Source organism: Symphodus melops, assembly GCF_947650265.1.
Source record: "Symphodus melops genome assembly, chromosome: 17".
Classification (NCBI taxonomy): domain Eukaryota; kingdom Metazoa; phylum Chordata; class Actinopteri; order Labriformes; family Labridae; genus Symphodus; species Symphodus melops.
In genome coordinates this window covers 16,708,229-16,731,000 of record NC_136707.1, presented here as the reverse complement: position 1 = coordinate 16,731,000, position 22,772 = coordinate 16,708,229, and the positions used below count along the sequence as shown (strand labels likewise).

Sequence of the window (22,772 nt, the reverse complement as noted above, 5' to 3'; positions counted from 1 at the left end):
CAACATTTTGAATTAGAGGTCAGGCCATAAAATTAGATACATGTTTTTGGCTGCCTCATCTGAGACAAGCTTAGCTTCTTTCTTTTTTTCTTTTTTTTTAGGATTACCTGATATGGATTAAAGAAATGTTGACATATTTTGAGATGCTAAGAGAGTAGTCATCCAGATGTTTGGCAAATGGTAAATTGTCATTATCATGCATCTGACAGGTAAGACATGAGGACATGAAGCTGGTATCGGAGACTTGTGTGGCGCTGAACCAAAGGTGTTAACTCAAGTCACATGACTTGGAGTTCCGTCACCAGATTTAATGATTTTGGACTCAACTCGACAACTTGTCATAAAGGGCTTACACTAATGGCTCGTGACATCACTTGGACTTGAGCGTTATGACTTGAATATACTTTGGATTTAAAAGTGCGTATGTTAATTTAGTGCCCTATGATCTCTGCAATTCAAAAAACACGGACGGAATTGTGGAATTTGTCACAGGCTGTGATCTGTACTGTAAGAACTGAGTTTTTGTGAATCATGTGATCCAGTCAAACGGTTTGGGTCCACTTTTCTCCATTCACTCGTCTCATGTCTGCATTCATCAACAATCAACAACTTAACAATAATAACATTATCTCACTGCTTGCTGTAGTCTGTGAACTTCTCCACACAGACTGTATTAAACAGCACTGCATTATATCACGTATAACATTGAAGACACAGTACAGTGCACGCTAAATGCGAGCTCCACTTTTTTTTATATGCAGGGGCGGAGTTCCACAGGGTGGTAGGGGTGGCTCTACTAGTTTTTAAAAAAATAGCATATTTTTCCCCTATCATTTCTCCATTTATTGATCTGATACAATAATTCGGACTCAAAGGTGATCTGATCCTGTGGATCACATTGTAAAACACAGAATTCTGAAAAATTACAACTGCAAGAAGAAAAAAAACTGAATTTTCGCAAAAATGTTTTATGGATTACTCTGTCAAGAGTGCTCATGGCTTGTTTAGGACTCTAAATTCAAAGTTTAGGACTTTGGAGCCGACTCAGGACTTGTCTGTCATTACTTGGGACTTAAGATAAGATATCATTTATTAATCCCGGAATGGGAAATTAGATTTTACGTTCGGTTCTTGAACATGCTTCACCCACGTGAAGCTAATGGAGAGATGTCAGAGTGAAGGGAGCCCACAACTAAATAAATTGGCACCTCTCCAGCCATCGGATCAATTTCCAGATTTGGTCAGCAATGGGACTTGAACCACTGACCCTCCGGTTCCCGACGGAAGTCCCGACAGACTCAGCTAAAGCCGCCCCCAAAAGCAGAACAATGACTTTGTACCACCTCTGCGCTGAACTAGAACATGTCTGAACTGATATTGAAGCAGCATATTGAACAGACAATTCTGACACAACTCCGAAAATTGGGCTAATGCCGGATTATCTGAGTTGAATCTGATCCCTTTTGTCTGCAGCACTAAGGAGACAGAGGAGAATAGCATTTAGTTTTTAGCTTAGTAATGGTTTCTACTCTCCTCTTCAACCGTCTCAGCAGGTTTTAACTCAAGTCGTCGTTCTGATTGTGACTGGGCACTATTTGAACTAAGCTAAGGAAATAAGAGCCGTTACTCTTCTCCCTGTCAGCCTTTCTCAAACCACAACTCTTCCATTTCTGCCTATCAGTATATCAGGAACTCATGCTGCAACTGTTTTTTCTTACTGGGGCGATGGTATTTGGAAAGAGAAGATATACCAGCAGGGGATGGTGGGACTTCATAGGAAAAGACTGTCACATGTGATGTCATGGGGATAGAGGGAACCCTGTGTTGATGCAAAAGAGGCAAGCCAGAAAACTTAAAAGAGCAATTTTCGCTTTAGCATGTGAGCCCAATTGATTTTTGATCTCTCTTGCCCTCTGAGGTTTCCTGTTGTTTTTATCGCTGCTGTCTTCTTTCGTAAAGGGCTTCAGCATGGCAGCCATGACTGTGACAGCTTGGAACCTGGCGCTTACATATTCTTTTTCATCTCTCACATCTAATGGTTGAGTTTCTGGGAGAGTCGACTGAATACCTCCTCTCTCTGGAAACCACCGTCTGTGTCTGGGAGGGGAGGATTGATTACCTCGCAGACCTGACGTGCTGCCTTCTATCTGACACTGATAACATGATATGGATCGCCTATGGTTATGTTATCATCCCTACTTCAGTGTTAATACACTCAGTCCTGACCTGGCTACAATGCAAAAATATTATTCATTTATTGCACTCTGCATATTGTTTTTGCAACACGAGTTAATGAAAATCTTGTTTTTCCTGCACTAATGAGATATCTGATGGCTGCATGGTGTGAGCACTATGTTAAATGACTCAGTGTCAATGACCTGCTCTTCACTGCAGAGAATAGCCTTGTTTTGTTTTGTGTAACCGTGTTTACACAAATGAGCCAATACTCTAAAACCTATTCAAGTTCGCTTCTTGCACCCTGAGACATCGGCTGTTTACGAGCCCTGAAATGCAGATGTCCTTGCAAAGGCTCAGGCACAGAGCATAAAGGGACAAGAGGATTTGCATTAAAGGAATCCTCTCTTATTCCTTCTATAGTGCTGTTATGAAAATGGGGAAGTAAGTACAGAATGGATAGGTGGGTGGTAATGAAATTGGAACTGATTCAAATAAGCTCTTAATTTCAGCCCAGCATTTATGAAACATTAATGAAGAGGGGAGAAGATCTGTTGCTGAGAGAACGCCCTAGCTTGGAAAAGGCACATGAGGAGCACAGCAGGAGCTTGAACATGCTGTATAATTAAGAAGGTGTTATTAATGGCGCAACAATTCCTTCTATATTACCTTGCTGACTTATGACACTGCCCAAAATGAAAGTGTAACGAACAACTGTGGCTCTCTCTCTAAAGCTGACAGCAATATAAAATATTGATGCACACTTCTGTATCCATCGAAGGAATCTTTCGGAACCAAAAGTGAATATCTGGTGCGTAGGCAGACAGCCCCCACATGTATGGATATGAGGTAATTTTATTGAAGGCAGGAGGCTGCACATAGCCTCAGAGTGTGGAACTTAAGTGGATCCTGTTGTTTGAGGCCAACTCACCTCCACCTGTTAACACTGCAGGATATCAGCTGTAATGAGAATCCAGCGTACCATACTGTGGAACCACAATCCACCAGCTTAAACGCATTCATAGTATTGCAGCAGCTATTGCAAATGAACTATAGTCGTGCAGGGAGTACAGCAGCAGGGAAATCCAATAAAAGCCCCTCAGGGGTCAGATCTGCTGTGCAGCAACAGTTTGAAAAGCATGACAAATAAAAGCATTTTTAACACAGAATGAATGCAAGTACACGCATATACGGTATATTCTGTGCTTCATCAGTTAGGTCATGTACAGTTATATACAGAGGTATGCTCACATAAATATACCTAAGGGCTCAAACAGACCTAGAGTCCTGACAGTGAGTGAGATGTAGGCAGGAAAGCAGACAGAAGAAAAGAATCTCTCCCTCCGGCGATGGCGGAATGAAATACTGAGACAGATGCGGTTGAAAGAAACTGAAGGAGGTCTTATTGTGGAGTCTGCCTCTTGTGTCTCGTCTTCGCTTCAACTCCGGCCTCCGTATGCCACGGTCTTCCACCTCCAACTAACATTCCTCTGAAGCGGAAATTTCTCAAGATGCGTGAAGGTGCCGACTGAGAAAGCTGCGCAGGCCTCTGCAGGAGCGGGCTGCATGCTGACTCACAAATATGCATCAGTGTTAAAAATAATGGAATGATAATTTAGCCACCGAGCCAGTGAGGTCCACTGTGAGTCATTCATGTGCACAGTGGACATTCAGTCTTACTGAAGTACTACGAATGTGTGTAATACTCTCTGAATAGAAAATATAATAAAATATCACTCCTGACTTAGTTTAATTAAACTTAGATGAATTCATTTTGGAAGTGCATGAGTTCATTAAATGTACTTTGAATAAAATGAAACATAAAGGGATGTGACATATAATGGCTCCTCATTGTTCAGTTGGCATTATATTATTTTAAAGTGTTGCTCACGTACTGTAGGTATGTTCTTTTTTGCGACAGTTCATTTGGAGAATGCCAGATTTAAAATGCATTCATTCTGAGAGTGTAAGGGAGAAAGGAGAGGAAAGAGAGAAAGGGGGTGGAGTACCAGGGGACTTTCAGGAGTGACAAGATGTGACAGCGAGCACATTGGCTTGCAGGGTGGTTGCTACTTTACACTCCAATCACACCGTCTACCCCCCCGTCCCCCAAGACATTTTAATCTGATCCCTCGGCCCGAGAAGACGAGAAGCAAAACACTGAGAAGGAGTTCAGGGCGGCTAGATTTCATACAGCCAACCTTTTCTCTTCCACTTATGTGGATGGCTCTTTAATTCCATCACTATAAGAGCTGCTTCTTTTCTCATTACATTTTGCCTCATATACTGAATGTCTATAGATGCTGTGTGAGTGAACAGATTGGCCAAGCCAGGCCTTTAAAAAAAAGAAAAAGAAAAAGTGGTGTGTGTACATGTGTGCTCTTCTCAAGCACACAGCACTACTTTTGATTGGATTAGTCAGAGAAAGAGAGACATCCGCTCTTCCAGTCGGCCCCTCCTCCACTGGTAACAGGCTGCATTATCGATCCTGAACAGCTCCATTTCCTCTCTGTGTCCAAACGTATTAGATGCTCTGCTTTCACAGTCTGACCCGATCCCTCCTTTCTTCCTCTTTTCTTTGAAATGCCCATTTCACTCTCATTTGTCTTTCCCCATCCTCCATCAAGATCCAACTCTATCTCTGTCTTGCAATTGTGTGTTTTTCAACCCTTTGTCCATTTTTCCCCACCAGCGATCTTGTCTTATCTTCATCTGCACTCATTTCTGCTCATTTTCTCCCTCTGACTCTTCTGTCGTCATCTCTTCACTTCGTCTCCTCTTGTCTGTACTGCGTTGAGCGTCACTCCTATCAAGCTGCGACTTCGCTTTCACTCTTGATGTGGCTCTCCAGATAATACTGAAGTCAGACTGTGAATGATTTCGAGTTGTGTGTGTGGAATCAATCGCCATTAATTGTCTTTGGAGTCGGGTAGCTTCTGACAGGATTTCAAGAGCAAAAAAAAGAGAATACCATGGAGACGTTACGACTGCAGCTAAACTATGGTGACAGAATGGGCACAAATAATCATGATATGGAATTTATTCAAGATAACTTTTCCCGCTAAACACTTTCAACAACAACGTCAAGTATTAGATATATTTATACATTTGGAAATGTTTTCATACAGGTTTGAACAGTTTTCAGATTATTTTTGATGCTTGTGAATTAAACCCGTCTGCCTGCATGCATTTGGAAAATTCTACTTGGGAGCAACACAAAGGGAAGAAGACAGAAGCTACCACTTCCTTCCTCTAGTCTAACTTGTATATGTCTTTGTGTCCCTGCAGGCTTTGTACCCGAGCCCGGAGGAAGGGTGGCAGATTTACAGCTCGGCACAGGACGCAGATGGGAAGTGTATCTGTACCGTGGTCGCACCCGCCCAGAACATGTGTAACCGCGACCCACGCAGCAGGCAACTCCGCCAGCTCATGGAGAAGGTGACAGCTGTCAATAACACACTCACTCTGAGACACGACTGAAGCCCACACAGACACACAAACAAATAGTCACGCTGCAGCGCGCTCGTGTCTGGCACCGTCTGTCACATGCAGGCTGCTGAAGTGAACAGTCTTGCTTCTTTTAAGGACACACTCGATCAGTCATGCAGGTGAAGATGACACCAGTGTGAATTTCCGTGTCGAATCTGAACTTGGAGTTTGGAGTTTATACCACACGTTTGTTTTGCTGTAGCTTTGAATCATTAACTGTTAACGCCAAAGTAGCTGGGTCGTGGCTGTGAAGTGTGATAGGAAGAAAGGGCATCATAATGATGGACAACATGACGCAGTGAAAATACGACCAGTGGACTCATGACACTCTTTGGTTGTTGACTGACAGTAAAAAGCAGCATAACAGTTTATGAAGTTGAGTCTCATTGCGTCTACGAGAAGCTATCGGTTCATTTTCCTTGTTTATATGTCGGCAGTAGAGCCAGAACATAAGGCTCATTGGCTGGAGCTCTCGCCAGTCGTCATATTACTTGTAAAATTAAGAAAGCCCTATCTAGCAGTGAGCAGCTACAAACAGTTCTGACATAATATATAATATGCACACTGTGGTGCAACATGGGAAAATATTAGTAATGCATTTAACCAAGGGATAATTTGATGCCGACAAGCAAATGACAACTTTTTACTGTTTTGTTGACTGAACACACACACATCCCCACACACAAAACAAGATAAAGGCTTCTAATGATGTTATAAAGTTAGCAGGCTCTGTGGTAGAACGTTTCCAGCCATTAGACAATTGCAGAGTCAATTGGCCCCGCACTAATGCACACCCATTAAGATGAGTTCAGTGACACTTTGTTTTATATCTCTGTATATTATATTATACATATTTTTTGTATAGATAACATAATGTAACGTGATTAAAGCTTGTAAAATAAGGCCATTCTAAGGATTGGAAACCTAGTGAGAGAGAAAAAAAAAAAAAAAAAAAAAAAAAAACTTAAACTGGAAAAAATAGAAACAGAGGTCCACTTTCTGAGCAAAGCTACACGAGAAACTAAGGAATTTTTGACTAACAATAATATATATTTATATATATATATATATACACACACACACAACATAATTATTCAATGTTTTTTATGTTGTTGTTTACCTGTCCTGCCTATAAAGCGTCTTGAACTTGAGGGATAAAGTCAACTAAAAATAATCACTCGTCACACAATGCTTTGTTTTCGTAGTCGCACAGTCAATTCTGCACACACTAAATCAGCTCTGCGTAGACTTGAGTTCCCTCTTTATACATCTGACTCAAATATATCCATCAACTTTCTGTATGTGCCAAGATGCCATTAAAGTAATACAAGGATATGTAGACAAGGAAAAGCTTCAAGTAAACAGAGAGAAAAGCAAGCATACACTGTTTCAGCAAGCAGACAATAAATCTATGTTTTATATTCAAGGAGTAAAGTGTTATTGACCTGTGGCGCAGTGCAGTGTATGCAAATGTAATTTCCTGCTTGTATCTCGTGCATGTACACTTCAACACACACACACACACACACACACACACACACACACACACACACATCCGGAGTGAGACGGGCCGGAGAGGATCTCTGACCAGCAGGGATCTCAAACTGCTCCTTGACTCACATTTGGACATTTTCAGTCACTGTACCAATTGCCCCCAAACTAAATGGGTAAAAAAAACCAAACAGAAATAACACTTCGAAGCTTTCATTTGCCTGATGAGCCATGGCAGCTTGCTCACAGCTGTATTTTGTGGACAGACGAGACTGAAAACACAAGTTTATGAGTTTGGCTCCACAGAGCAGGGTGAAAGCCCGTGAGCAGAGGTACAGAACAGAGCGGGCGAGACATTGATGTGGTCTGTAGTGGGGAGAGGCGGTGGTAAATTGAGATGCTGAATAGGTTCTGAGGTCCTGGCAGATCAATGAGACACCTGAATTCATATATTGCATTCACTCTCATTGAAGTTCGCCTTTTCCCCTGACAGTCTCTGTCTGCTGCTCTTTCAAGCACACATTCATGCAGACAAAACCCACACTCATACTCCCTTAAAAGGAGAGTTACAGTAGAGCAGGCATATCCTGGCAGCTTTGAACAGAACGTGTAGATGTTCACCGGGATGCAGAAATGTAAATATGTACCGAGTGTTTGTGTGAGAACCGTTACATACTGTATATAGGAGTGTGTATTCTTTTGTGAAGCTCAGGCAGTTGAATGGTAAAGGACAGAAACAGCAGGGAAATGAAGTAGCCCATATTTTCCTAAAACAGAACATTTGATTTGTTTCTTATAAAATACAGCAACGCTCATAGCTCTCTGCACAACTACCCTGAAATTATCCAAACTATGAACGATGGTCTTTATTTTCACTCTCCACTCATTAATCTTCATTTCCAAATATTATGAAGATAACTTCATCCAAATAAACTGAATCTCAAACTGCTTTCGAAAACACTAAGGATGAGAATAAAAAGGTTTTTCTTTTGGTCTGCCGTCTCTCTGGGTCTGAATTAACAAACACACAAGGACAAGGTCCTGTTAGATGACAAGCTGCTTGATAAAAACAGAGTTGGTGACAGCAAACATTGAAGCCAGTGGGAACAAATATATTGTGACAGTCTTTGGCGTTTTCTAAGGACATCCCCATGAGACGTACCATCTCACTTTCACGGGGGTCCTAACACAAGTCCATACGAATACATACATTACACCTATACAGACTCTTTCAGCCTCTCTCACCACACACACACACACACACACACACACACACACACACACACACACACACACACACACACACACACACACACACACACACACACACACACACACACACACACACACACACACACACACACACACACACACAAACCGCTCTCAACTGCTGAACAAGACCAGGTGAAGAAATAGAGGACAACATGTATTAGGAGCAACAATAGAGCAATTCGTCTTTGGATTATGTGTAGTACAAGCAACAGATATCAAAATGAAAAAAAAAAAAAACAGGACGATGTTTGTTCAAGGGGAATAACACAAATGTGAACTGAAGCAGTTTAAGGAAGTGAGAGGAGGGAAGATGATCCCAATCTAAAGCAGTTTTATATTTAAATGATTCTTGATGGAAAGAAAAGAAAAGAAAGGATGGTTTATGTGTCTGAGTGGATATGAGGATGTATATGGAACCAAGGACTGTTTGAGAAGAACACATTATTTTTTTTAAACTGCACTCAGTGATGATGACGGCGCCCCTTGGTGTTCTCATGTTTAGTTAACTCAGCAGCGGGAACTCTTCCAGTTTCTTATACTTGACATGGAATTGTCAAACAATCCTGCTGGAAGTTTGTTATACTTACTTTATTCAACGGATGTTACCAGGAGCTCATTATTTTCCTTTTCATATTTCACCAACCAAAAGGTTTTTTATCTGTCTGCACTGTCGGACGATCATGTTTACTGGAACTATTCCTCAGTGACAATCAATTAAAGCTACCAGGGATGAGCCTTTCAAAAAACAGATTTATTTATAAGGGAGTAAAGCCATAAATATCACACTCTTTGATATTCATTAAAGTACTTGTTGGTGTCCAGTGTATGTCAAGTGAAGTGTAGATTTCAGCTCTCAGCATTAGGTTGGCAAATAGTGCTGCTGCATTGCCGGTATTGTTGTTTATCCTCTTTTCATGCATACTGCTCTTAATACACCAGCGTTCAGAGCTCAGCGCTCGTGTCAAATACAGTCCAAAGCTCAGCCTAATGAGGAAACCAGGGGTCAGAGCTGTTTTAGCCCCAAACTAGTTAAAAGATAGTGTGTGAGTGTGTTTGTGTGTGCACATAAGAGTACAATAAGACCTCCTCATTTAGACCCAGAGCATGAGGGAAAGAATTACAACAAGAGCTACAAGGGCTCTACCCTGGCAGAGAAAGCCAAGGTTCCGCTAACAATGTCTAAAGCGCCCTCCGTTTAGCATCGAGCTGAAGTCTCTATTCAGATTTCTGCTTTCCGCCGTCGAAAGCAGAGCTTACCTTGAAGGACGGGAGTGTGAGGACGCTGACGGCAGAGAGTTCGAACACCTCGTCCCCTCTGACCTCGCCGTCTGAGTGTCGGAGTCGAGACGGGATAAAGTGAGATAGAAGGGCAGAGTCTGCACTGAAACACACAAACAGGCCAGAGTGTTTGGCACAAAGTGAGTCATTACACTGGACATGAAGGAAACACACCTGTGAGTGATTGGATTCTTGGATGTGTGAGGGATGGGAGCATCTGACGGGGCCAGAGGACACTATGAAATGCCTGTCTATTTGAAGATTACTTATCATGGTTCAGTGAATACAGAAAGACCAGACTGAGATAAGAGCCGACTGTAGACGGACGCGGGGAGGGGGCTGCATGTGTTTCGACTCCAGACAGCTGGATGAGTTCACCTTCTCTCAACTTTCCCATCTTTACTGCCATCACATACATTTTAATGGGTGAGGAAAACATTGTCTGACCAGCAAATCCCTGGCCAGCTCATGAAGCATGTGGGAGAAGTAGCAAACAGTAGGTTTGGACACAAAGTAAATTGAGTGGGCTGTCAAAGAGTAGGCAAGCAAGGCATTTAGAACAATACAGACATGATGCCAAAGCGTGACCTATGAGAGTTCGGACTTCTTTTTTGTTGTTGTTTTGTCAGGAGAGATTTCAATGAAGATCTTTGTGGAGTTTGAGAGGCGCGTGCCTGTGTGGGCGCGTGTGTTTTTTCAGCGTGGGTTGTTGCACATATGTACACGTGAGGCTCCTGTATGTCCCAACAGCCGGGCAACATTTGTCAATGTTCAGAGGATTTGTGGCCAGTTCGGGGTGATGTGCGGGACATGAGGGGGTGTATGAAACAGTAGGCTGGTTATGCAGCTACAGAGTGGGCTGTCAAAGAGTGAGCAAGCCGAGCACCTAGTAAAATTAAACATAGTGCAGACCTGAGTCCTCCAAGAAATGAGATTCAATAAACACCTACTTGACAACATGCTTGCTACTCCACGGGAATATATGCAGTTTTCTTTATTGTTTAAATGTTCCAGTTACTAGTGTGCAGTTTCATTTTCTTACTGATCGCCTACCACCCTTCTGTTCATGGGGTATTTATATCATCACTTGACTCCTGTTGACTTTTATCACATCGTTTGTATGATATTGTGTTTTTTTATGTAACATCCTGAACAATTCGGCGCTGCCCTTTGAAGCTCATCACCTCCTCTTCTCTTTTGTTCTTGCTTCTTGTTTTTCTGCTTTCGCATGTTATTTACACCGGCCTGTTTGTGCCAATCATAAAAAACATGAATTCATTAATAACCTGGGCTTTTTATTCACCTTAATCCATGAAATTGTCCTGCCTTCATTTAGGACAGGCCGATGTTTTTTAAACAACATGGCTGCACAGCAAAAGGTGTGAAGGACTACTGTGTAACATTTTAAACAGAAAGCATATTTAACTGTGTACTGAGGTGGAAATTGATGAATAGATTTAATTTCAATTCAATACGCCACAAAAATGTCAACCTGCTGCACTGTGGGGGAGAGAGAGAAAGAGAGAGAGACCCCCTGTTGATATAATCACTAAGGAGTGCTGTGCTGGCCTGTGAGAAGTATAAACATAGGAACATACTTTTGTTGTTCAAAGCAGATATTATAGCGTTCTAAAATAAAATAAAAAATTCTTTTCAATATTTCACCACCTACAGTATCTCCAGCTGATCTTTAACCTTCTCTCTCACACTGGCACACATGAAGTCATTCTTGTGTCTTTCCTGGACAGATTTGAACGTTTATTTCATTCATTTAGTTTATTTTGTAGTCACTTAGCTTTACCAGAGTTAGCGAGGAGCTAATTTACATCTGTTTACATATTGTTTACCTTTAGTTTTTGTGCTTTTTCTCCAGACTTCTGATCAACAAACTATCGTCACACTAAACACATAGGAGACTTTAATTGGGAGCTGGCGAATGTGGGCCGAGAAAAAATGCTGGAGCCTTGATTTGGGATGCACTTTAATTTGAAATTGTTCGATAAGTTCAATTTAACGCGGTGTTTGAATGTTCACTCCATACTGAACAAAGTGGTTTAGAATTCGACTGTCTTGACGGCATCACGCCTTTAAAGGCATTGCCTTAGTAGTACACCTTCTGCGGTTTGTTTTGATTGGCACACTTATCCTTTTCTTCCGACTAGATTTGCGGAATGAAACTTCAAGGTTGACATGACAGGGCTTAAACTGTGCTCATTATTCTACGACAGCAGCACGTTTAGCTCTATTTGCAAGCTTTCTTTTGGATTTATACACAAGTTGCAATGCAATATTTTCACCACGGACAATTTTTTGTGTCTTTGTCCTTGTGGCTTTGCGTGTGTGATTCTGTGTGTCTGTGTCTGTGTGTCTGTGTGTGTGTGTGTGTGTGTGTGTGTGTGTGTGTGTGCGTTAGGTTCAGAATATTAGCCAGTCAATGGAGGTGCTGGACCTGCGGACGTACAGAGATCTACAGTATGTGAGGAACACAGAGAGCCTAATGAAAGTGGTGGATGGAAAGCTGAAGGTGGCCTCGGAAAATCCCCGCAGCCTCAATCCAAAGGGCTTTCAGGTAATTGGTCGTCTGTCACCTCTTGTGCGCTGGGGAGTGTGTTTATTATTGTGGAGTGAATTCAGACACCATTAGATGTGGCCCTGCTTTCTGTGTGCACACTGAGTGCATTGCAATCTCTTTTGCACTTCACTGACAGTAAAATTTTGTCTGACTCGTGATAGACTGTTTCAGGAAACACAATTCAAAAACTATCTCATTTGCCAAAAAGATGGTCCATACTCATACAGTATAGACCTGAATAATAAAGTCATGTATTTCAATCGTCCTCTTATTACATCCTTTCCTCACTCTCCTCATTTAAAGTTGCACTTAACATTCTGGTGGCTGCTCTTAGATAGCAGGCACATATATTCACATTTATCTCTTCCTTATCTCTACAAGCTGAGGCTCAGCTGCCATTATCAGTAGGCCTTTTTGTCTTCCTGTCAGCGAGCTGTCTGGCCCCGGCTTTCTCCACATTTCTCAAACTCTTACTGATATTAGATGGTCCATAAAATAGTTTGATTAAAAAGACGCCTTGATAAATGCTCAGTGTGTTTAACCACAAGGAAACTGCCTCAGCAAGGGGACAAGGGTGAATAGCTGTTTCTTTTACTTTCAGTGCATTTTAGGAAAGCAACTCCAAATGATATGTTTTAGCTAATTCATCAGAAGAACCCCAGATCACTACATTCTGCAGAACAGTAAGCATTCATTCTAAGATTAGTATAAATACATATTTGCAATCCAATAAATAGGGAAAAAAAGCACTTTGGAAAAGTAGGATTGACCAGAGCAGGTTGGCTGATGAATGCTTGCAGCTCAAAGTTGCCAATGGCAAAGCGTGGGAGATTAACGAGAGCGAATTTTCGCAGCTTGAAAAGGGGGAAAATGAGATTTATGATGTGGCGCCACGGGGCTGAGAGCTGCTCCATCACCAGATTTACGATAAACCTTAACAAGAAGGAAACAGCCCCTCCTGTGGCGGCTCCACTTTATTGATACACCTTTTTTTGTCTTCCCTACTTTCTGAGCAGGCAGCCTGGCTCTCCTGCTGCTCCCTGCACTCCTATCTAAGGACACATTGTTCTTTTCCACTTGTAAACAAAAAATCTATCACAGACCAAGTTTACACCTGGCAGTGGTTAAACTTAAACAACTCAAGCCGGCGTAGTGGAGAAACAGACTTGTATTTGATCAAACTTCAGAGAATGTGCATATTAAGTGGATTTCCGATTTATAGTTCATGTAAACAAGCCTACGATTGAAACAAGTGCACAGCAGCTTGATCAATAAAGAAGATTACAACTGAGATTTGTTATTTTTTTGTGGATTGTGTATCTAGAGATGAAAATAAAGAGTATAACTTTCTTTTTTTTCAATAAAGCCAGACAAACCCAGTTTTAACTGCTGATTATTTAAAAAGACAATAATTTAAAGAATGATTCTGCATAGTGCGTTTAATGCCATGACAAATCTTTGCACTAACATGTCAGTACCAAGCTCCGCTATTTGCTTGTGATTGAGAGATTGTCTGCTAACCAGAGGCTACAACTAAAGATTGAAGGGGTTAGCTAATCTGCACACAACCCCTGTACTGACTACAACCTGATATATTCTCCCAGGGTTTAACCCAAACCACCTCCTTTGCTATTCCATGTCTTCCTCTGCCATTGCTTTTTTTAGGAGTTAAAAGATAAGGTGACTCAGCTACTCCCCCTGCTGCCAGTGCTGGAACAATATAAGGCAGATGCCAAGATGATCCTTCGTCTTCGGGAGGAGGTGAGGAATCTGTCCTTGGTGCTGATGGCCATCCAAGAAGAGATGGGGGCCTATGACTATGAGGAGCTACGCCAGAGAGTCCTGCTTCTGGAAACCAGACTCCACTCCTGCATGCAGAAACTAGGTATATAACATATATGCAAATGAGGAGGTGGGTGGTTATTAAATGTTTAATTGGAAATCCATTAGCCAATATCATCGTAGAGAAAGGAATCGGTAAGACAACAGCAGTGTAAGAGAGAAATCGATGGTCAAAAGTATGTTGCTTAATGTCAACACTTTCACTCTGCAGCGCTCAAATTAAATCATTAAAGAAAAGAAACAGCCTGAAAGCATGAATGAATATTTGATTGTTCTCATGCAGTTCACGAGTTAGCTTTACTGATGAGTTGACACAATTTCAAACATATCAACTTGTGACTTAATGGAAAAGGACCGCCGTTGTTTCTACGCCTTTAGCTCATTAGTGCTTTGTTATTGTGTTTCTGTGACTTTAAAGTTTTACATTAAGCAAGTTACTTCATGCAGAGAAAAAAGTAATTAGAAACACTCATTGATCAATTATGCATATTTATGGCCAGGTAGCTGTTGTGAATTTGTAAAAGCTTGACAAATACAGACACAAACAAATATCTTATTCAACAAGAGGCCTGGTTTAGCGTGAATGTAAGAATAGAGAATAAATAAAAGAAGCAAAGATCTGTCTTTGGAGGATCAATCTATGTTTTTTTCTTTTCCTTTTTTTAAATGAATTGCATATACTTTATGTCTGTAAGTCGCGGAGGGTTTACACTCTGATATTGAAAGATGTCACACATAAAGGACGGACGTACAGAGATGCACAAAAAGGATCTATAGACATGTTTACGTGGAGAGATATCAGAGTGGGTGGGGCTGCACACAGGGAGCGCCAAAAGCAGCTGGGGCTCGGGTGCCTGACCTGAGCAGTGCTCAGGAAGTTAACTTTCACCTCTCCAGTAAGCAGACCAATTTCCATACTTTGGTCAGGGTCAGGACCTGAGTGAGCAGCCTTTCGCTTCCCAACCTCAGTCCCTACGGACTGAGCTACTGCTGCTCCGATAAACCTTGTTTAATCTTCAAAACAATAAAAAGAGGAAGAGGAAAACTCTCAAAAACTGCAAAAGGCAGTAGAAAAAAAGTCTGTTGATGTTCTCTCTTTAATAGAATTTGTGCTGCGTAAACTTTAAAATCAAACTTTGTGTGTCAGAATCAAACATGCATAAGGAATTCAAACAGCTGTTCATTTCAGGAAGTTGTTCAAATTGCCTTCTGAAAAGATTAATAAACTGATCATTCAACTTGTCTTTTCTTCAAAAAAGGGGAATAAATCATTGAAAGTACTTCAAATGAAAATGTTCAACTTCTTCTTCTTCTTCGGCCAACAGGTTGTGGGAAGCTAACTGGTGTTAGTAATCCAATCACAGTGCGTGCGTCAGGATCCAGGTTTGGCTCCTGGATGACAGATACCATGATCCCCAGCTCCGACAACAGAGTAAGTCCAATGTTTCTAATTCAACAAACTTACGAGTATACCACACTCTAAATCACTGTCAAAAACAAGTCCAAACTCAGTCAGGTCCAAAATGTAGAAAATATCCCTAACAGTGCTGTCATGATACTTTGGTGACTAATTGACTGTCTTCCCTGAAAAGGACTTCCCATGCACTCTTAAGAAGGAACGAGAGGGAGAGAGAGCCCAAATGGACACAACGTCATTGATTGATAGCATCCCTTTCCTCGTCTTCTTCTGTCACCGCAACTCCAACTGATTGATCACTTCATCATCAGTGGAGAAATGAATGAGTTGTTTGTGCTAAAGTTTTCTAAATCACTTGGGTAATTACATGGAGCGTGTTGAGATGTTCTGGAGCGAGATGACATAGTAATGGCTTCAGCTGATTAGAAACGGTACGTGGTTTCATATTTGCCGATACATGGTGAGAAGAGGGCGAAAGACACGGGAAGGAAAAAAAGAAAAAGGAGCTGCGCCGCAGCTGGTTGCTTGGAGAAGTGGTCGAGATGGATAAGTGGAAAAGTGGTTTATTATCCATCTGTAGCGGAGAATGGAAGCTGATGAACCTATAAAAGGAAGGAAGACGTTGGCCTTTTTCATCCCCACACTTTCATAACAGCCTTAATAGATATTGCTACCAGTAAAGGTCAATTAATGTGATTGAATGCTCTGATCGTTGTCCTCAATCACCTGACTAGCTGATATAACATGAGACCCTCTATATCAGTCACGGATTGTATTAATGGAAACATACATCCGCGACGTATCAAAACCTCCACCAATGATGATAATCATATTTGTGAAACATCATTGTCACTGAGAGGCCAAAGAGAAAAAAGAACTCAGCAGAGAGGATTTGGATTGGCTCAGCTCCTGTTCCGTGCTTCCCTCCAGGGAGTCGTTTAGCTAGCACATGAGAAACAATGCCTAATGCTTCATAATCTTCCCTTCTCCATAATTCAGTTGCTGTACCTCACCACCCCAAACTCCCCACATACCCTTCCTCTACCCCCAGTGGGCTTGTTATTAAAGTAAAGTGCTTGGTTTACACCATGGACGAAGACGAGAGCCGGAAGAGAGAGAGAGAGAGAGAGAGAGAGATGGAGGTAAAAAACGACTGGTGGTAGACATGTGAGCGGAGAGCTACAACTTAGCAAAGCGCTTCTTGATATGTTAAGGAACAAAATAAATACCTCAGCCAACTGCAGTTTAATTGACTCAATTAAAAGGTGAACTGTGCTTCGATGGGAGCACTGAGGGAATGAGATGGGGGGAAGGGGGGGATGCAGCCAGAGAGAGGCCATGTCAGTGGAGAGATCCGCTGAGAGTGCTTGAGGAAAAAGATAGAGCTGCTAAATGGATTGATTTTCTGTAAATGTGGACTGGAAAGGGCAGAGTGCACGAGCAGCGGCTGACTGCAAGGAGCAGGCAGCGTCTTCATTTCCCACATGCGGGAGCGATCGATTGTTCCGCACACACAGTCAAGTATGCACAAATCGTAGGAAAGCATACACTCAACACTTTGAGGTTCTACGCACATACGCAACATCCTTTCTTAGCTCAGGGCATAGCCACAGGCTGTAATAAAACATTGCTTTAAGTGTTCTTGCAGAGAAGTGAGTCAGGTGTAGAGAAGAAATGCTCTTCTCTAACCTCGAGATCTTCTCATTTAGTCTTTATTTAACGACCTTGTTTTTTATTTAATCTGGTCTTCCCAATTGGATTAATCCTTCTTCTCTCGACAGGTTTGGTCCATGGATGGTTACTTCAAGGGACGCCGTGTCCTGGAGTATCGCACAATGAATGATTTCATGAAGGGCCAGAACTTTGTGCAACACTTGCTGCCTCACCCCTGGGCAGGCACTGGTCATGTGGTCTACAATGGGTCGCTGTACTACAACAAGTACCAGAGCAACATCATCATTAAGTACCACTTCCGTTCTCGGAGTGTGCTGGTGCAGCGCAACCTGAACGGGGCCGGCTATAATAACACCTTTCCTTACTCTTGGGGCGGATCCTCAGACATCGACCTCATGGCAGATGAGAATGGCCTGTGGGCCGTTTACACCACCATCCCGAATGCCGGGAATATAGTGATCAGCCGCCTGGAGCCTCAGAATCTGGAGGTGTTGCAGACTTGGGACACAGGATTTCCCAAGCGGAGTGCTGGAGAGTCATTCATGATCTGTGGCACACTTTACGTCACCAACTCCCACCTGGCTGGTGCCAAAATCTACTTTGCCTACTACACCAACACTTCGAGCTATGAGTACACAGACATCCCTTTTCACAATCAATACTCTCACATCTCCATGATGGACTACAATCCCAGGGAGAGGGTCCTGTACACATGGAACAACGGACACCAGGTGCTCTACAATGTCACACTGTTCCAGGTTATTAAGACTTCTGGGGACTGAGCGCTTCAGATGGACCCACTCAAATAAATGCTGTGATCATTGTACTGGGAGGGGAAAATGACATGGGTGGAGGTGGGTAAAGACTGTGGGAGGTCTGCGTTGGGGGCTTTGTTTTTCCGGGCAAAGGCTTGGATTTTTTTTTTTTAAGAATTTCAATCTTCATTGAGTGCTATTATTCACATTCTCAAAACAACAGCAACGTCGGTAAAGAAACAATGACTGAACGCTTCTCTTTTTTTCTTTCTGTGATGAGTAAGCATGGTTCCTTTTTATTTGTGATGAGAAATAAATATCAATCTTTACCATTTATGACTTTGGATTTCATTATCCCATCTACAGTATATCACGTAGAACATTGTTGTGTTTCAAAGAAGTGAACAGCAAGAAACTCTGTGTTGTAAAAAAAATGGCTTTAAAGGGGACATATTGTGAAAAACCTACTTTTACAGTGTGTTTGAACATACAGTATATTTAATATACGAGTGTCTATCAACCCACAAAATTTGAAATAAACCCATTATGTCTTTTGTTTGTGGTTTGCATAAGTCTTTCCAAACAGAGAAAAATACTCTGTTTCAAATGTTCTCCACTTGTGACATCACAGGTTCAATGTGGTGCAGAACACCCTCCCCACACTTGTTTTCTTCACCAATGGACTTCACCCCCAGCCTAGAATAAAACTTTTGTGTAGGTCTGCCATTTGTATTGTGGCTACAGAGGAGTGATGTCTACAAGGAGAACTTACAGGGCGCTCATTGCATTTAAAGAGACACACACACCAAAACAGAACATTCCAAGAGTGCTGGCTTTTACAGGCTCTTTGTGAACCTGTATAAGCCAGCACTCTTGGAACGTTCCGTTTAGAACATGAATCAAGTGCCAGAGGAGGTTTGTCCTCCTCTGGCACTTGATTCATGTTCTATTCTGACCAAAGCACAGCACAAATGTTTCATTTAGACCACAGGGGACTGTTTGAAAAGGTGAACAAGGGGGGGATAATGTGTCCTCTTTAAAGCTGGATGTGTGTAATCTCAAGGTGAGTGCTTCTTACAGTCTATGGAAATAAAAATGAAACAGTCCTTGATACCTTGTCCAATGAAAAATAACAGAAAAATATAGAAGATATGGCCAACAGTACAATTTCAAAATAATGAAAAACCTGAAATAACCAAGTGTAGCAGATACCATGTAGCCATTAATAACAGGGTGGACTCATGAAAGGATTGCATGTGAATACAGACTATTCAAATCTCAAGGGCTGCATTAACCCACACCTCTGAAACCATTTCATCCAATTCTTTACACCCCCCAAAAAACCAGGGGAATATGCTACTGTGCAATAAAACAGCTTCCTTCAATATATTCAGGGATTGTTAAATTTAACTGCTAATGCCATGGCTGCCTTTTATTGTTTTACAAGGTGAATTGAAAGTGAAAGCAAAAACATTTGGAAAAATGAACAAGTGGTGGTGCGAAGGATCCGGAAGCACAAACGGAAAGGGGCGAGGATAAATGTAAAAGGAATTTTAACAATATTTATGTTAGAACAGAGAAATAAGGCTTCACAGATTAAGTGTTCCTTGAAAAGCTCCAATCTGCTTTCATCTTGTTAGTTGCACACCGCTCCACTCAGGCTCTATTTGCAAGGAAACATTCAAACACAAATTGAACAACAGAATATTCCTCTGATAGAAGCCTGTATTTGCAAACTTTTTATTTATACCTTTTTGTTAAATACTCAAAATAATTCTGGAGCTCCTTATGCATTCACTGCTGTATAGAGGGCATGCCCACTGTACTGCCTTTGTATTCACAATGTGAGTGAAGCTGCACCCATTCTTTGTCAGAAAATAAAGAAAAACTGAGGAGGAAACAGAAGAAACAGAATAGTAAAAGAGGATCTACTTTTCTTTCCCTGCGTAACCATGGTGATCCTTTTTATCTTGGATGACCTTTCTATCAATAAAGCGCTGTGCTGAAGAGAGCCCTGATGAGTTCATACACAGTGGTGTCTGACATTTCAAGCACAATACTGTACACAACAATACAGAGCGCCGAACCGTGTGAGCCAGAGTTCAGTGTGAACTGCAGAGCAGATGCAAAACACATAAACTGGAGAAACTGTTGCACAAAATATGTGGATGTTGATGTAATCTGTTAAAACATAAACAGATGTGTTTTCATCTTGGGCTTTATTGGAAGCTGTAGCTGCAGTTACACTTAACCAATACCCATTTTAGCCAACCAATTACCGTAATCATGTTGTCCAGAAAAGATCCTCCAGGTATTTTTTGTAATATCCAACCAGCCCTTTTTTCTTGCATGCAGAGTTAGTAAAGTGTTTCCCTTTGCTGGTTGGCTATTGAAAAAATGTAACAAGAAAAAAAAAGTGTTGCCTTTCTTCTTTTAATAAAACCTTGAGATGACACTCTCACCAAACATGAAGGTATTCAATCTGAGAGAAAGGACCTGTTTGATCACAGAAATCACAGCCATTATTTCGTGCAAACTGAATAATAAAGCCAGCAGACTTTTAGCTGCGGTTATCTGGGAAATGTTCAAAGAACATCTATAAGTCCATGAAGAGAAGTCATTTCAGACTGGCAACTAAATGAGCTCCACACAAAAAAAAGAAAAAACAGTCTTTCTTCCCTTTGAATGTGTTGCAGTCAAAACACATTTAGTTACGATAAAATAACATTTGCCCGTCTCCAACTCAGTGGAAATTCATTACACCTTAAAGTCTGTCTTGCAATTGTCACGATTACAGGCAGAAAACAGGGAAGGAGGACCCAATTGCAGGTAAAACAAAGGAGCTGATTTATTTAAACAAAAGCCAAAACCAAACTCACTCAAATAATTCTAATTATCCAAAATGTCCAAAAGCCACAAGGTGAATTCAAGAATTAGAACAAAAGCATAACAAAAACCTACTTAAATAATAAATCCAGAAAATTCCAAACCAAATAAATCGGAGCGAAACAAACACGGGGGGGCGTATCGCAGCCATGTGAACGAAACGGAGTGGACTCTCTAGCTGCGATGACCTCACCACACCTCCCCCCATACATTTGGACATGTGCAGTAGTCGAGAACAAACAAACGACAATGGCGGCGGATTCGCTTGTGCTGCTATGTGCTTCAGCAGCTATTTGCGTTAAATAGAACCTTGATATGATACACTGTATGTCGCCGCCGAAAGAGCATCGAACTCTTGCGGCAAACAGTTCAACCTTTACCCAAGCACAGGGCGACCATACGCAGCATTTGGGTAAGACTTAGGAGAACTAGCCGCTAAAGAGGATGTTGTGGAGGAAGTGGTTGTACTGGTGAGTGTCGCGCGTGTCGCGTTGTAAAGTTCCACTGCCCACTACTGGCCGGGCGTGAGAACTACATCGTTTTCACTCAGGCAAGACCTGCCGTGTAGACGGTCTGTGTTTCTAATCCGGAGTGGAGTCGTTTCGATGCGTTTCTGTCACAGCGTCTCTGTGAAAACGGGGCCTAAATAGACATGGGATGAAACACAGAAGGAGCAAAGAACACAAGACGAGACACTGAGGATGACTACAAAGTAAAACCTGACAAAACACAACCTCAACCAGATATCACAAATTAAAACAAGAAACACTTCAGACGAGACTAAGAAACTCAACACCACACTAGGCACCTAAACAACAAGTAAAACAGGAAACAAACTTACAGACAACATAGAAGGACACAAGGATACAGGGAAACACAGCAAAGACCAAAGTAAACACCAGCACACAGAAACGGGAAAACTGAAAACCAAAACCAGACGAAACACAGAACCGAACCATGACAGCAATACATGTTACTGAGAGAGAGAGAAAAAGAAAGAAGCAGGATGATGTAATAAAGAACAACTGACCAAAAAAAACAATGAATTGTTTTTTTGTTTTTTTTCTTTAGCAATTACTGTAACTGTTGCTGCCTGCAGAGCAACCATTGCCTGCAGCACTGGAGAGGCAAAAATTAGCTCCATAAGTGCCACTGAGTGTGCTGTTGTGCCAACATGCTCGGGGCCAAGGGCTAGTATGTGTCGGGATAATAACAATAAAGATTGGAGGCATGACGAACAGCATTACATCATCCTCAGTGGCCCCAGATGTTAGAACTGAATGAACGTATCTGTGTCAGGAGGGACGCTCTCTTCTTGTCACTACACAACCATTGATGTGTCTTCTTCGCTCAGGATCATCTCCAGAGGGAACATGTGAATTGAAAATGTTGGATCACTACGCTGGTTCACACAGTTAGTGAATCTCCAGGGACCCAGATTCTCACATAGTGGAGCTTCATCTGCAAAACTGCCGTGTGTGGTGTGTTAAGACTGCTGACGTCTGATCGGAAGGATGTCTGGACCGCTCCGATCTCAAATCGGGGATATTCAACATGTTGGATTGTTTTGGCCCAATTTCTCATCATGTGTGGTGTTTACCCCCCCCCCCCCCGAGGGGAAAACCAGCACGCGTAGCCAATCGGAAAGCGAGGTGACGTAGTGGCAAGGAAACACCGGGAGCAAAACAACAACAACTCCATATCATGATGTAGAAAGTAAAGTTCATTGTCCTGAAGTCTCCGCTCCTTTGACCGACGCCTCTTTTTAAAACGTGTTTTTCAGATAAAAACAGCACAAACGATCCCTATTGCATCTTCTTCGTCCGTTTGTTGACTCTGGAATCACGTTTGAGCTCGAGAGGTTTTTCAAGATTTCCAGTCTGATCGGGGGACGTTCACGAGTGAAATCGGTTCGTGTGTG

The 22,772-nt window shown here is 41.9% G+C and overlaps 1 protein-coding gene across 2 annotated transcripts in view; it reads left to right on the top strand.

The window, feature by feature from the left end:
• The window catches only part of olfm2a (olfactomedin 2a), a 48,319-nt gene extending 29,792 nt beyond the window's left edge, over positions 1-18,527 (top strand). Inside the window, exons 2-6 of one of the 2 annotated variants that reach the window (XM_079365820.1) lie at positions 5,464-5,613; positions 12,119-12,274; positions 13,943-14,162; positions 15,445-15,551; positions 17,318-18,527. In XM_079365820.1, the coding sequence (XP_079221946.1) occupies positions 5,464-5,613; positions 12,119-12,274; positions 13,943-14,162; positions 15,445-15,551; positions 17,318-17,992 (1,308 nt within the window). In that variant the 3' untranslated portion in view covers positions 17,993-18,527. The remainder of the gene's footprint in view (positions 1-5,463; positions 5,614-12,118; positions 12,275-13,942; positions 14,163-15,444; positions 15,552-17,317) is intronic. The other variant, XM_079365821.1, reaches the window with a different exon arrangement.
• Positions 18,528-22,772: the final 4,245 nt, after the last annotated feature.